General features: G+C 41.3%; 2 protein-coding genes and 3 non-coding genes across 5 annotated transcripts; all 5 read right to left on the bottom strand.

Annotated features, from left to right (window-relative positions):
• Positions 1–138: 138 nt before the first annotated feature.
• LOC139644967 (golgin subfamily A member 7-like) lies at positions 139–4,629 on the bottom strand. The gene is made up of 5 exons (XM_071520517.1): positions 4,570–4,629; positions 4,007–4,129; positions 3,767–3,919; positions 3,543–3,644; positions 139–1,173 (listed from the first exon to the last, which is right to left on the bottom strand). Exons 1-5 carry the CDS (start codon positions 4,576–4,578, stop codon positions 1,126–1,128), a joined length of 435 nt encoding a protein of 144 aa, XP_071376618.1. The 5' UTR covers positions 4,579–4,629; the 3' UTR covers positions 139–1,125.
• Positions 4,630–5,638: 1,009 nt separating this feature from the next.
• rplp0 (ribosomal protein, large, P0) lies at positions 5,639–9,677 on the bottom strand. The gene is made up of 8 exons (XM_071520509.1): positions 9,649–9,677; positions 9,144–9,251; positions 8,846–9,021; positions 8,305–8,392; positions 7,153–7,299; positions 6,837–7,022; positions 6,212–6,352; positions 5,639–5,860 (listed from the first exon to the last, which is right to left on the bottom strand). The coding sequence occupies exons 2-8, from the start codon at positions 9,195–9,197 to the stop codon at positions 5,705–5,707; spliced, it is 948 nt and encodes a 315-aa protein (XP_071376610.1). The 5' UTR covers positions 9,198–9,251; positions 9,649–9,677; the 3' UTR covers positions 5,639–5,704.
• On the bottom strand, positions 6,046–6,172 carry LOC139644979 (small nucleolar RNA SNORA63). The gene has a single exon (XR_011695221.1). It is a non-coding gene; the product is annotated as a small nucleolar RNA SNORA63 (small nucleolar RNA).
• LOC139644980 (small nucleolar RNA SNORA63) lies at positions 7,522–7,649 on the bottom strand. The gene has a single exon (XR_011695222.1). It is a non-coding gene; the product is annotated as a small nucleolar RNA SNORA63 (small nucleolar RNA).
• On the bottom strand, positions 8,680–8,807 carry LOC139644981 (small nucleolar RNA SNORA63). The gene has a single exon (XR_011695223.1). It is a non-coding gene; the product is annotated as a small nucleolar RNA SNORA63 (small nucleolar RNA).
• Positions 9,678–14,732: the final 5,055 nt, after the last annotated feature.

Genomic DNA, 14,732 nt, shown 5'->3' with positions numbered 1-14,732 from the left:
ACTACAAAGCTCCACCCCTGAGAATGTGCTATCAAACATTAAACAAATGATAATAAACCTTTAATTGGTGTCACGTGGACAATCAATAATAGTCCAATCATTTGTCTTTCTTTCCACAAAATGTTTGCTCATTCTAATCTGTCAATACTTTGATGCATCAATTTACTCTGGTAATTTGAAACAACATCAAACATGAGGGGCTCTGCAGATTTCCAGGAAAAGACAATTTATTTAGATAAGACAGAACAATATTTGTAAGAAAAGTAGACCAGTTGTATCAAACACCCACTATAGCAGTCTTCTGTGGAGTTCAATGTGTTTAAGGTTTCTGTGGTGTTTTGTGATAATTAATAAGGGGGATGACATTCAAAATACCGACAGCGAATCTTCTGACTGGCCAAAGATCTTTGGGAGATTTTGTGCAGTTGTACTATGACAGCAGAGCAGAAATTTGTATTGGTTAGTTGTATTAGGTCACATAATTTTTGTTATTATATTGTGACAGACTTATTTACAGTAAACATGCTCCATCTTTGAAATCACAGTCAGGAACTTTCATTGTGGTTGTTTCACAAGCAAAGCACATTATTTCCCACAAATATGTCACACAACCATGCACAGATAAGAAAACACTTGCCTCAGTGAGCCTACAACCAGCATGTTAATACTGTGGAGCACCAGCCATTAAAGCTTACAGACTGTGCCAACAACTCTCTCACAACCAAATTTCTATGATATTTCCTCTTGGCGACTACACATTATTTGACTTCATAGCATTTCCAAAACAATAGACAAGTCAAATCACTCATGATTGCCACGTTCACAAAGTGGCATATAACACCATGGCACGATTCATAATGAGTGGTCCTGCTCAACTAGGATAAGATTTACACATTGCCTCATGTATAAAAAGACATGAAAACACATTTACAAACATATAAGGATAGGTAGACAGTTCAGTACTTATAAATAACAGTGAAAAGGATCAGATCAAAACTATATACATCCATCCAGGTGAAGGGGAAGTTTGAATATGTGCTGCCAGACAAATGGCGAGTCTGGTCAGTGTCATCAGCCTGAACAGAGAAATAAGGAGAAATAAGAAAAATCTGATTGGTTGGTTCTTTATCTTCCTGAGCCAATGCTTCTGTCTTCGAAGACGGTAATCTCTACCTAGAAGGCAGCAAGCTAAGGAAAACAGGCAAGTAAAAATAGACAAGGCAGTATATGCATAATTTTGTATAATAACACAATTAACCTGCTTTTCCTAGTGTCCACAGTTGCACCAGTTATGTTTAAATTTGTTACCTAAGTTATGAAGTAAAATCCTTCCCTAAGGCTGAGTACATACAGTTAAGCCCAAAATTATTCATACCCATGCCAAATTTTGATTTATAGTGAATTTTTATTTGATCAATAGGTTTCTTCTGGCTGGAAATGACATAAACATGTCAACAAAAGACGGTAAGACATTGTGCTGGAGATATAAATGAAAACTTTTAACTATTTCTATGTTTTTTTCACATTTTTATGAAAAATGCCATGTCCAAAATTATTCATACCCTTTCTCAGTAATCAATGGCAAAGCCTTTATTTGCCATAACAGCAATCAAATGGTTCTTATAATTGCTAACAAGCTTTCTGCATGTCTCCACTGGGATTTTGGACCACTCCTCTTTTGCGATGATCTCCAGGTCTTTGAGGTTGGAAGGCCTCCTTGCCATCACTCTGGTCTTTAGCTCCCTCCACAGATTCTCGATGGGATTCAGGTCTGGACTCTGGCTGGGCCAATCCAAAGTGTTGATATTGTTGTCTGTTAACCATTTCTTGACCACTTTGGCTGTATGTTTTGGATCATTGTCTTGTTGGAAGGACCAATGTTGCCCAAGGTCAAGTTTTTCTGGCGACTGCCTGATGTTTTCCTCCAGAATCGTAATGTAGTCCTCTTTTCTCATGATGCCATTTACTTTGACAAGGTTGCCTGGCCCACTGGCTGAAAAACAGCCCCAAAGCATTACACTCCCACCACCATGCTTGACCGTGGGGATGGTGTTCTTGGGGTTGAATGCTTCTCCTTTCTTTCGCCAAACAAAAGCCACGTCCCCGTATCCAAACAACTCCATTTTTTGTCTCATCCGACCACAGAATTGATGACCAAAAGATTTCTTCTTTGTCCAGGTGAGCTTTTGCAAAGGCTAGGCGAGCTTTTGTGTGCCTGTCTTTGAGAAGTGGAGTCCTCCTTGGTCGGCGTCCATGGAGACCAGCCTTGTGTAGTGTCCGCTGGAGTGTCTGCCTTGAGATGTTGGTACCAGAATTGCTCAGATTCATCAGGATGGCCTTGGTGGTGATCCTTGGATTCTTCTTGGCCTCTCGCACTACCATTCTTGCCAGCACAGGGGTCACTTTCGGCTTCCTACCACTGTCTTGTGAGCAGCCACAATGCGCAACCGGAGGTCCTCACTAAGCTCTTTGGTTTTAGCCATGACTTGCAATTGACTAGTAACTGACTAGAGAACTACTGCTTCAGCTGTTGCTGATGCTCTAGAACATGGTGGAAATTACCGAGACCATTTGGAATGGTATAGAAGTTTGCATTTTCTCAAAAATTTGTGAACATTTCAAGGGGTATGAATAATTTTGGACATGGCATTTTTCATAAAAATAAAAAAAAAAACAGAGAAATAGTTCAAATGTATCATTAACATCTATGATAACACAATGTTTTACCGTCTTTTGTCACATGTTTATGTCATTTCCAGCCAGATGAAACCTATTGATCAAATAAAAATTCACTATAAATCAAAATTTGGCATGGGTATGAATAATTTTGGGCTTAACTGTACTACTGTAGTTAGTTTTGGAACTGGTGGTTCACTTTATTTAGCTGCACTACAAATAGTTAACAAGTACCATGACTAAATTTGGCTGGTTTAGATGATAAGACATTACTAAGACCACTAACACAATTCACTAAGAAAAATTCACAATCAAAGATCGAGTTCTACTGTAATGGTTACCATGCACATTAGTTGGTTGACTGGCAATTAGCCTTGTTGTTGGCTACATCACAATTAAAAGTTTCAGATTGGTACATGAACCCTCTATGTGATTGAGTTCTAAAATGGCATGGAATTATTAAAACTCAAAAAAACTCAAAAATCAAAAACTAAAACAATTCTGCCACAGCATAGGGGCTTGCATAGATAGAGTTTTGTTCCAAGTAATTATTGTGGTGCAATACTCATATTTTAGTAATGCCCAATTCATGATTTAGTAGCCACTAATATATTTAAGCTATATTTGACTCTACACACATCTGACACAGCTAGTGCAACCAGGGGTGTAGCTGAATCTAAATGAAAGGCTAACTGTGGCCAACGCCATAATGGCCTATGTGGACATGGTAGTGAGCTGCTAGGTGGGCAAAAAAGGCAGGCTCTTCAGACAGCAAGGGTTGTATATGACATATGACCTTGACTCCATCACTGTTGGTTAGCCCTGCTGGTAACACAATTTTTCAACATTAGCCAGGTGAAGGATACGACCCTGAGACCTCTCTCTATGGGGTCAGTCAGCAGCAATCCCCGGGGAGCGTATGTCTTCTCATTCTGGTCCTTAATGTACTTGGCTATCTTCTTTAACACCTACACAGAGAGAGAGAGCAGAACTCAAACAATAAGAGTACACAACATACAGATTTGTCCACCCCAACAGAGTAAAAAAATAACGACCTATGCAAAACAGCATAATGTTACAGCACAATTACCTTTTCATAGTGCGTCTCCATACAGAGGAAGATGGTGTAGGCAGTGACACAAGCCAGGCAGCCCTCTAGGTAAGACTTTCCCCCAAGTTTCTCTGCCTCCGCATATAGGTTGTTCAGAGTCTGGATGGTCTCCTCAAACTGCTGCTTGTCAAGCTGAAACCACACAAGACAACAAAGCTTAAACATATAGGCGCAAGCTTCAATGTTCAGTCAGCAGTCACAACATCCACGGGAACATACCCTGGACTCGAGTTCAGAGGGGAACTTGGTCTGGAACTTGCAGATGGTTCCTGAGCTGTAGTCTCTCTGGACAAACACCTTGGAGGAGACAGCTGGCTGCTGGAGATCCTGTAAGCTATGGGTCTGAAAGAGGAAGCAATATGTGACTGACTCTCCGTTACATGTCCAGTATCTCTCTGCAGGGTTGTAGTAGCACCTACACTGTAACAAACTCTGACCAAACTTAAAGGGCGTGTAGCCTATCTGCTACATCAGCGTTATTAGCTTGTCTCTATATTAGCATATAGCTAGCAGCTACACCACCTCGTTTCTTCAATGGTGCCAGTCCAAACCGATGGCAGATTACCAGCTGTTTAATGTTGACGTTACTGTAAATATAAAATGACACCAACGCTACGATCAGCTAATGTTATGGGCTAACACGTTAGCTTACGTTTGCCGAGCCATTAACGCTGCCAAAAAAGTTTGACAGTGTAAGCCTTCAATAACCGTCAACCAGCTTAAACGTTTACTGTTATGGCGTCCCATTATATAGTTATCTCTAAAAACCCCAAACACCTTACCTCGGCCATAGTGGACGTTTCCCCTGTCGCTGCTGTGCTTTAGGCTATGTTCCCCCAGCCAGGAAAAAAGACTAAGACTTCCGGACCGATTTTTTCATAATAAAAGCCTTAAAAGCCTACAAATCCACAGCACTCAAATCTTGACTAAAAACCTTGACTGATACGGCAGCATTACAAACGTGTAACGTTAGCGTGTTATTAGTAGCTCCGAACACGTGAGCCTAAATGTTAGTGTGTTGGTAACGTGCATGTGGGCAGGAGTATATTGACAGATTTGGTGCAACCGCAAAATGTTGACATGCAGTGTCCCATTTTGCCGCACAAAAAATGCATTTCCGAAAACCGTTTTGACAGGAGAGGCATCTTTGGTAGTGTTTTTGCAGTGCGACTGATTTTGAGGGCCTGCCATGATTTTACTGCGACTACTTGGGCCTGTTAAGAGTGAGTTTAAGTACAGGTCTGCCAGACTGTTTACATAGATCTTGGGCAGCAGCAATGAAAAGTGCTCTCTGCGGTGTCTCAAGTAGTTCTCGATGCTCTGCATGGCTGGTGATTAATGTTAAACATTAAGCCTTCCTAGATTAACTCTGCATGTTATGGCACTGTCACATAATATGCATACAAATCCGAATTCCCGCTCACGGGGTTTGAATAAATTTGTTTGCATCCATTACGTTTATGCTTTCACACTTTATTTTGAAGGCTACACGCCCAAACCGGACGTCTTAGGGTTTCTGTCCAGTTTACCTCATCTTCCGATGACGTCACTTCGAGGTGACGCTTGAAGTTTTACTTAAAGTGAACCAACTAGGATTGAGGAAACTGGCAGGTTAGGCGCACCCCAAGCAAAGACGAATCAAACCCGTTGACAATGCAGAAATACTTTGTCATAAACCAAGTTACATCTATGCTGAAACAGCACAAAACATAGCATTTAGGCCCATAGGAACTTACTGTAATTGCGGTTACCATTTCAGTCCTAAACATGGCATTTGAAAAGTGTGTTCCCCACAATTCAAGTTGCACTGCAGGGATCAAAAAGGAAAAAAAAATCCACACAGACAGGAGCTAGTTGAAAACTAGTTTTATTGAATCTTGGTGTTTGACTCAAAGCAGTTCTGCTCGCTGTAGTGAACTAGTCGAACAGACCGAAGCCCATGTCGTCATCCGATTCCTCAGACTCCTCCTTAACCTCCTCCTTAGCAGCGGCTGGAGCTGCAGCAGTCTCAGCCGCTGCTGCAGGTGCCGCCACAGCTGCAAATGCAGATGGGTCAGCCAGGTAGGCTTTGACCTGTGGGGAGAACAGGCATAACATTAGATTTGGTTTTTATTCCATCAATAAAGTAATCTCCTGGTCATGTGAAGCATCTCATACAGTTGTGCAGAGACATTTCCGGACAGCAGTGGCAACTTGCTAGCCTGATTAGAGCATTCTAGCATAGGTATTCAGCATTCTGAATCTTTGAAAGGCTTGACATGTCTGAGACCAAGCGTCCCTGCCTGTCAGGGATTCAGACAGACAGGGATAGTAGGAAACAGGTTATTGTTTGCAGGGGGAACGACAACGCAGCACTGCACAGCCACACTGTAACTTATCCTGCAGGATTGTCAATGGGACTATTTAATAGTGAAGGTGTCATACCTTTTCTGCCAGAGGGAAGGAGTAATCTGTCTCCACGGCGACAGCGAGGACTCTCTTGTAGCCATTGATGATGGAGTGGGGGATAGAGGCCAGAGTGGGGTATCCAATCTCCAGACAGACACTAGCAATGTTCCTCACACCCTGAAAAATCACAAATATGTCAAACACTGCAATGAGCCCTACACACCTGACAAGCCCTGTTGCTGCTTTGAGATGTGATCTAAAAGTCTCAAGTTTTAAGAAGCCAGTGTGACAATGTGGTGAATTGTCTGAAACCTCATGTCAATAAAGGTAAGGAGTTTTGCACTGTAACTAGTCCTGCAACAAGGCCAATATGTAAAAATGGAAATAAAGGACCACAGACAACTTACCAATTACTGATGTTGCATAAGCAATTCAGACAAGTGATGCATGTTACATTACTTCAGTGTTGTGTTAAAGATTTGTTCAATGCATTATCTAACTCCCATTTTGCTTTTAGTCTGTTACTCTTACAGAGTTGTAAAATGTGTACAATTGTACACATTGACAAGTAAATATAGTCAAACTGTAAAACACCATACAGCTAGCATTACTACTGCATAAAAGGGGGCTGCAATTTCCACAGACAAGCATTGTATCTCACCTCCAGGAACCTGGCGTGAAGAGAAGCCTCTGTGATGTCAAGCACCTCAGGACTGTAAACACTGCCATTGTCGTACACCTGCTGAATGATGAGACCGTAGGAGAAGGGCGAGATGTTCAGCATGTTGAGCAGTGTGGCCTCGCTGGCACCCACCTTGTCGCCAGTCTTGATCAGACCAACGTCACTCTAAGGGAGAGACAGAACAAGTGTGAGACAAACCAGGTACTGATGCATGTAACACTATGGTACAAGAATTTATTAGGATTCAACATTAAGTTATTAACTCAAAGCTACATTTAAAGACTGAATTACTCACCAGGATTTCAATGGTTCCTCTGGAGATCTTTGTGGTGATGCCCAGAGCCTGGAAGAAAGAGGTCTTCTCGGGACCCAGACCAGTGTTCTGGGCTGGCACCGTCACTTCACAGGGGGCGATGGCTCCAGCACGGGCAGCTGCAGGCACCTGAAGACAGAATGGCAGGTTAGTACATTACTAGTTGGTTTGAATAAATAGGCCAGCCTAGACCATGTTCATCTGGGGTACAATTTAACAGCATCTGCTTTTACAAGGATGCAATGTCCTTATAGATCTGGTGAAATCATGGGAGACCAAGCATCCCTGGCTGTCAGGGGATGAGACAGAGAGGGATAGTATTCAGCATTCTGAATCTTTGAAAGGCTTGACTTGTCTGAGACCAAGCGTCCCTGCCTGTCAGGGATTCAGACAGACAGGGATAGTAGGAAACAGGTTATTGTTTGCAGGGGGAACGACAACACAGCACCACACAAGCTGCACTGTAACTTATCCTGCATTGTGGCAATCTTGTCTGGTCAAGCATCTTAGTTTTAAAGAGTTCGGTCTTCTATATTCACTTGGGTTAGATAATACCAGTGTTACTTAAAATTTGTTCCTATCATCCAAGTAACCCAACTAGACTCCTGGTGAGTCTGCACTCAGTGTAGTTTGAGATATCAGGACTAAACTCTGGCCTTGAAAGAAGTCATTTGCTGCCATTGATTTTTTTTATAGTATGAAAAACATCCACAGACAGATAAGAGTAACCATGAAGCTTTAACTTGCTCTTTCAAAGTTTGTTTTATCATTTTGTATTGTGTCAAGAGTTTAGTTTGCATATCAGTGCACGTTACGCACTTACTGTCAACCACCCAACAACCACAGGAAGAAATGAAGCCTCCACCAGGAAATAATCCCTCAAAACATGTTACCTTACACATCTTATGAGTCTTTGTTAGATTAAACACATTTCAAGCTGTTTGCATTTCTTTTTTAAAAAGAAGCACAAAAAGCCTATGACATGTATTGCCAAATGATCTGGTAAATAAAGTAGATGAAGATAGTAAATGGCTATAACTCTAAATGGCACTTTAAGTGGACATTCCAAATAAAGTAATTTGTACTAGGCAGTTAATTTATTCTGATGCCACGTTAGTCCTATAGAGGCCTCACCTTGTTGGCCAGCAGCATGTCCCTGATCTCAGCCAGATCCTCCTTTGTGAAGACAAAGCCCACATTTCCTTTAATGTGGGGCAGGAGCCTGAAAAATCATGAACTGTTAAGAGACAAGCAGACAATCAATTCTACAGGAGGAAAGGTGGTCAAGTAACTGAAATGCACATGGGCCAGCCAGGTAGGCTTTGATCTGTGGTGAGAACAGCATAACAGTATTTGGTTTTCTTCCATCTATGAAGTAATCTCCAGGTCATGTGAAGCAATTCTCATACAATGATTTGTACTGAGACATTTCCTGACAGCAGTGGGAACTTGCTAGCCTGATTAGAGCATTCTAGTATAGGCATTTTAAATCTTTGCAGGGCTTGACAGGTGTCTGAGACCAAGCGTCCCTGTCTGTCAGGGAATTAGACAAACAGGGATAGTAGGAAACATGTTTCTGTTAGCAGGGGGAACGACACTGCAGCACCACACAAGCTGCAATGTAACTTATCCTGCTATTAGAATCATACAAGAGCAGAGAGAGACAGAAACTCACTTCTCCAGGGCGGGATTGTTCTCCAGGTGGCCACGGATAGCTTTGCGCATCATGGTGTTTTTGCCCATCAGCACCACAGCCTTGCCACGCAGAGACAGACGGATGGTCTGCATCTGCTTGGAGCCCACATTGTCTGCACCCACAATGAAGCATTTTGGATAGTCATCCAGAAGTTGCTGCAAAGAGAAGGTGCAAAATGTCAGTGGTCTAGACGCTCCAATGACGACCTATTTAATTTATAAACGAAGTGTAAACGGATGACGTCGAAATGTAAAGTAAGCCTGCCAGTTATACTTACGATGATTTTCATAAAATAGTTGGACTTCCACGTGGCCCTGTCTTCCCTGGGCATCTTTGCAGTGCTTCCAAGGATCGCTTCACAGCTGGTTTAAAGACAAGGTAGTATCTACGCCGAATAAATAAAACGTTGTTAATCAATGTTCTTAATGAATACAGCATTTAGTAATATATCGCGCAAGTCCCTACTTCACTTAGCAACACCACTAACAAACACCCCATTCTGAGAAATGAATAAGGCAACTAGCTTAGCCCACGAACTAGGCCACGAACTGCATGGCACAGTCGCACATGTAGTAGACACCTAAAGCTAACGCTAATGTTAGCTAGCATGGTTTCAAAGGCCGCAGTTCAGTTACAGAACAACCGGCCATCTACGTGGCATAAAAAGCAGCATTCTTTGACAACATGGTCATACAATTAAGATAAACAAAATCCGACATCGCAATATTGCCATAAACATACTGCCTTTCACATTTACTTAAGCAGCGTAACATGCTCCTTACCGCGCAGTAGGGTCGCGTGAAAGAAAGAGGACGAGAAAGGAAGTGAGACGTTCATATACTACATAATGACCAATCACAATGGAGTAGAGGGCGGTAACGCCGCAACTATTGGAAGGTAGTTCTGCCAATCACTTCTGTAACTGTTGAACCATATAGACTGTTAAAAAGAGTATTGCGTGTTCTTTTTGTATTGAACATTCTCTATTACTGATGATATATGGAGGGCCTCTCGATGAGCCCCCTTTCTTTCTGTGTGGTTTCTCCGCCATTGGATCATGTATTTAGTACTTTCGATATTGCTATGTATTTCTATTGCTTTCTACTGTATATTGTTAATGCTTAAGTGGCCACTCTAATGTTCATGCTGAGGTTTTTGGATGATATCTGTTTTATTTCTATGTCTAGTGCTCTCATTCATTTGAGTGTGAGTGTTTGCACCTGTGTGCTAATGATTATTGATGCTGTCCTGTGTGTATATAACAGAGACAGTCTTGTTCATACCTTAACGACGACAGGTTTCTGTCGAAACGATGGTTTTTACACAATAAAGAATTCTGCATCGGAATAATGGGAGTACGGCTGCAAACTTTTTACTTTGAATTTCTGTTCCTGTGAGCCAGCACCTCTCATTGGTGTGCGTCCAACCCAAGGAGGTTCTATATTAACCTTGCAAAAAGGAGTGTTGAACATGTAGTGTGGAGATATTCTCAGGAGCAGGAAAGAGAACAAATGAAAAAAATGATTTAGAAAGGCGGGAATTCAGGATTTTACAATGAAGACAATAATGAATTTATCAAGTGGCACATGTGGCAGAATTTGATTTGATTTTATTAGTCAAACGTACAAACAGGATTAAAAGGTAGACTCTAGTCTCTGGTTCATACTCCGAAGCAGAAGGTGGCGGTTAATATAGAACCTCCTTGGTAGAACCTCCTTGGGTAATACACCTATGCGCTGGTTGCCAACCGCCGTTAAAAGACAAGAAGAAGAAGAAGAAGGAGAAGAAGACGAAGAAGAAGAAGAAGAAGCCCAACAAGAAGAAGAAGGAGAAGAAGAATGCTACTGCCAACAACTAAAAGAAGAAAGAGAAGATCCAATGAACTGAATTCCACGATGTACCATATACAAAATGTAAACCAGCAACTTCAAACCTTAACTCGAGAATGACACTTCTGATTTCCGAAGGCAGTTAACGGTAACCCACAAGCCAACATTAAACGAGATTATTAGCACGTGTGTTAACTAGCCATAGCTAGCTGACATTAGTTAGCATCCCAAGACAATGGCACAGCTACTATAGCTTCCCTCAGAAGTATGGGTCCACGTGTTTGGATATCTCTCAGAGGCAGACAGGTACAGTGTTCGTACATGCTGCAAGTATTTCAAGGAACTTGCTGACCACTCATCTCTTTGGAAGGACAGCGTAGTGGTTCTTGGTGTTTTTTTTGACCGATGGGACCGCTACACACGTGAATTCTGGGCCACTCTAAGCCGCAGAAAAATCAGTAGTGTTTTGGTGCAAACCTACAAAGTGAAGTACTGGAAACAGGTTGTCCAATGGCTTCCAAATCTCACTACAGCCATAATGGACCATGCGTCTCCAAAAACCCTCCACTTCTTACACAAGCTTCCAAACTTGAAGCGTGTGGAAATTAGGACCAGGTGGAAACCTATTTGGATAGATGGTTGTATTGTGTCTCAACCCCAACAGCTGACTCGCCTCAGCATGAACGATGTTGAATTTCCCCCTCCAGCAAAAGATTCCTTCATTGCGGCTATCTCACAGTTTACGAACCTGACATCTCTGGTCTATCAGCAGAACGGAGACCATGGCAACCTGGCTCAGATGTTTCAATCCATCGTTACCTGCTTGCCTAAACTGAAGCATCTCTCATGGTCTATGGGTTGTGCACATCCTTTTCTCATGGACAGGTACTGTAATCCCTCTAATGGAAGCCCAGCGTCCTCAGGAGGAACAGGTGGATCTACTGGTGCTGCAGCCTTGACCAGTCTGGAGCTTGTTGACTACATGGATCCTTTGCTGTCACAAAACATAATGAGGTTCTTCCCTAACCTGCAGACTCTTGCTGTGTTCTACAAGCACTCACATGAGGAGATCAATGTAACATGGCCACATGAAGTCTGCCACTTGGACACATGGCTGAGTGACCTCCATCAACTGACCACCCTCATCATTGTCAAGGGTCCGCCTGTTTATCAGTATGCAAGCTCCATTCCAGCCACAGTGACAAGTCTGACCCTGGGTGTTGGACATTCAACAGAGGACATGGGATTTGTAGCAAAGGCGGTTCCAAATCTCCTCCACCTTCACTTGGACCCATGGCCCTCATTTGTGAGGTTTTACATTGATTACATCCCAAGAGGATTTCCAAAGCTCGAAAGCCTCAAACTTCGCCATGAGAATGCATTAGATGACGCATTTTTAAGCCTTCACCTGCTGCAGAATCTGAAACATTTGGAGATTCTGGATGACTATGGCTATAGGCCGTACCTCCCTAAGCTTATCCAAAAGCTCCAAGCCCTCTCAAACAACAGAATTCAGGTCACCACCTCCCCTCATCACAGAGACCTGCTGGCCCATCTCTGTATTTGCCCGGCGTACTGAGTTACTGTTCTTTAGCAGGTCAATCAAACTGATACCGACTGCTGTTTGACTAAAGAAGAACCCATCAGGATCAACCTGATGTCTGGGATTTTGATTTTCAAAATAATTATTTGATTTAAAACCTCTGCTGAGTTATATACTGTTATTTACATCAGGCTGTGATCTGTAGACTTCTAAATACCATGGTGTTTCACAGAGTTGTATTGTATGTAGATTCTCAAATTGATTCTCAAACTGTACTTTGGCCGTCTCCACAGTCCATCATCAGAACTCTACATTATTAATCTCCATGGTAAACCTTTGTCGCTGTCCCACTTGGTTATAGCAAGTGATATATCAAAGTGCTATGTGTGATTCAGAGATATCTGGTAATACAAAGTCACTTGTAAAATGGAGAGTATGTTGAAATGAGTTATTACATAACTTTTGATAAAAGCTCGGCCCTGGATTGGTGTCCTTGTATTCTGATTCCTGACCAGCTATAGAAACATCCAGCTGTCATCAGTGAGACTAGCACTGATACAGCATATGACTAAACTCATACAGTAGGATCATGGTTCATTTCTCATGATAAAAATATTGAGGGCTAGGTGTCCTTGGTTATTGTTATATCTCTATGGATGCAAGTGCCTGTTGCTCTGCTCCGCCCCTGCGTCTCATGAACCAATGACGGCGCGGTTGGAATTGTGGGGAGAGCGGACGATGACCCGCACCGTGAGCCGAGGCCACGCACTGCTTTAGTTTCGGAAATGAATGATCTCCATCAAGGGAGGAGCCAGGTTTTGGAAATTGTGTAGATTATTTTATTCTTAATCTTTTGTTTTCTTCACTTTATGGTTATTACATTTTTCAATTGTTTTAATATGCTTTCACTTCAGTTTTAAAAAATACTAAAAGAAGGTTTGCTTGCTGACCATTTTGTTTTATGAATCAGGTATCTTCCCAATAAAATAAGGAGACTGATTATAAAGGAGATTTCATTGTCTATATCGAGGGCTTGGAGCCAAAGGGGCGATTTTGGGCGAATATGAGTATTATATATCAGTTGAAAGGTCTCAGTGAGATCTTTTCAGTGCCAAAAGGACACATCTGAAATCATGACCCATAAGTTTTAATTAAACAAAAACTGAAAGCCATAACAATAAAAGTAGGGTTTTGCTTGATGTCAAAAGGGCGTAACTGCACTTGCACTTTTGCACTTTTTTTTTTTTTTTTTTTGCACTTTTGACACTGAACAAGCATTGTGGGTAGAGGATTCTAACAGCACTTAGGTCAGCTCAAATGCATGCTGACGTAAGTAATGCTGGCATGGCAGCATGATCACATCATTTTTAGTATCCTATTCATATCCTAATTACTGTAATATTCTAGGTCAATATTAGATGAATGTAAATATATTAATATTCCCATGAAATACTTAGGCCTATAGATTCAAAATGTTATTTTATAATGTTAGGAGTCTGAACTGGTCAAGATGAGCTCTGATAGTCAGACTGCTTGTAGCTGAAGTTCTCCCTCAGTTTTATGAGGAGTTTTACAGGTCTGTGTATGTGTCCTGGGACACATACAAAAATGTATTATAGCCTACTAGCAAAAGAAAAAGAAGTAGTAGTTTAGAATCAAAATTAGTTTCTTATGTCTATAGAGGTTTATTAAAAAGGTTTATTAAAAGTTTTTAACAGAAAAAATGTATCAATCAATTTGATATGTTCCATGTAGCCTACAATTTTAAAGGCCTTGGTGAAAGTTGCTGAGCATTACTTCAAGATAAAGATATTCATTCTGATCTTGTTTTATATTTCAGTGTTGATTGAAGTGTAATTGCTAGATTTGTATTAAAATGAATGTGTTTTACAATTGTTTACTTAGGCTACATACGCCCATATTCTGCATGGCTGTATTGGGACAATGTTTGTGCCAAAAAGGCGTATTTCACTCTTTTGCCATTTTTAAAAAAGTTAACAAATAAAATTCAACTTAAACTGTAGCAGTATTGGTTAGGGTTACCAAATTTCACAGGTTCATAGTCTGGGCCATCGTGAACAGAACTCCATTGAAAATTTCAGCAAACCTCTTAAAGAAAAAAAATATGACCGTTCAAATATGTGAAAATTATGAAGGCTATGGTGTAATTTGAGCTGACTTTCCCTTTAATTTTCTCAACATTCACTTATACAAAAACAAAGACTGAAACGGATATATATCTTCGGAGGGTGTCTCCATTTAGCCTATTTAACTCGACTCAACAACACAGGCAAGTGGCAACAGTCTGAGTCTTGTGCTTCAGTTATCCCACTAAATCATGTTGCTACCTAGAACGCATATGGTTTTGTTTACATAATGATCAAGTAAATATTGAGGTAGAAAAAAAGAAAATGTGGATACTTTTTAACCAGGACTCAATTTGATGGATGAAATGTATGTAAAATGGAAACTGTTAGACCTGTAATACTGCTAT

Source organism: Centroberyx affinis, unplaced genomic scaffold, assembly GCF_046629955.1.
Source record: "Centroberyx affinis isolate AG114_WGS23_722 - 3 ecotype Tasmania unplaced genomic scaffold, CSIRO-AGI_Caff_v1 ptg000806l_1, whole genome shotgun sequence".
NCBI classification, from domain to species: domain Eukaryota; kingdom Metazoa; phylum Chordata; class Actinopteri; order Beryciformes; family Berycidae; genus Centroberyx; species Centroberyx affinis.
The sequence above is the reverse complement of the archived record's forward strand: the minus strand, read 5'-3'. Positions and strand labels throughout refer to the sequence as shown.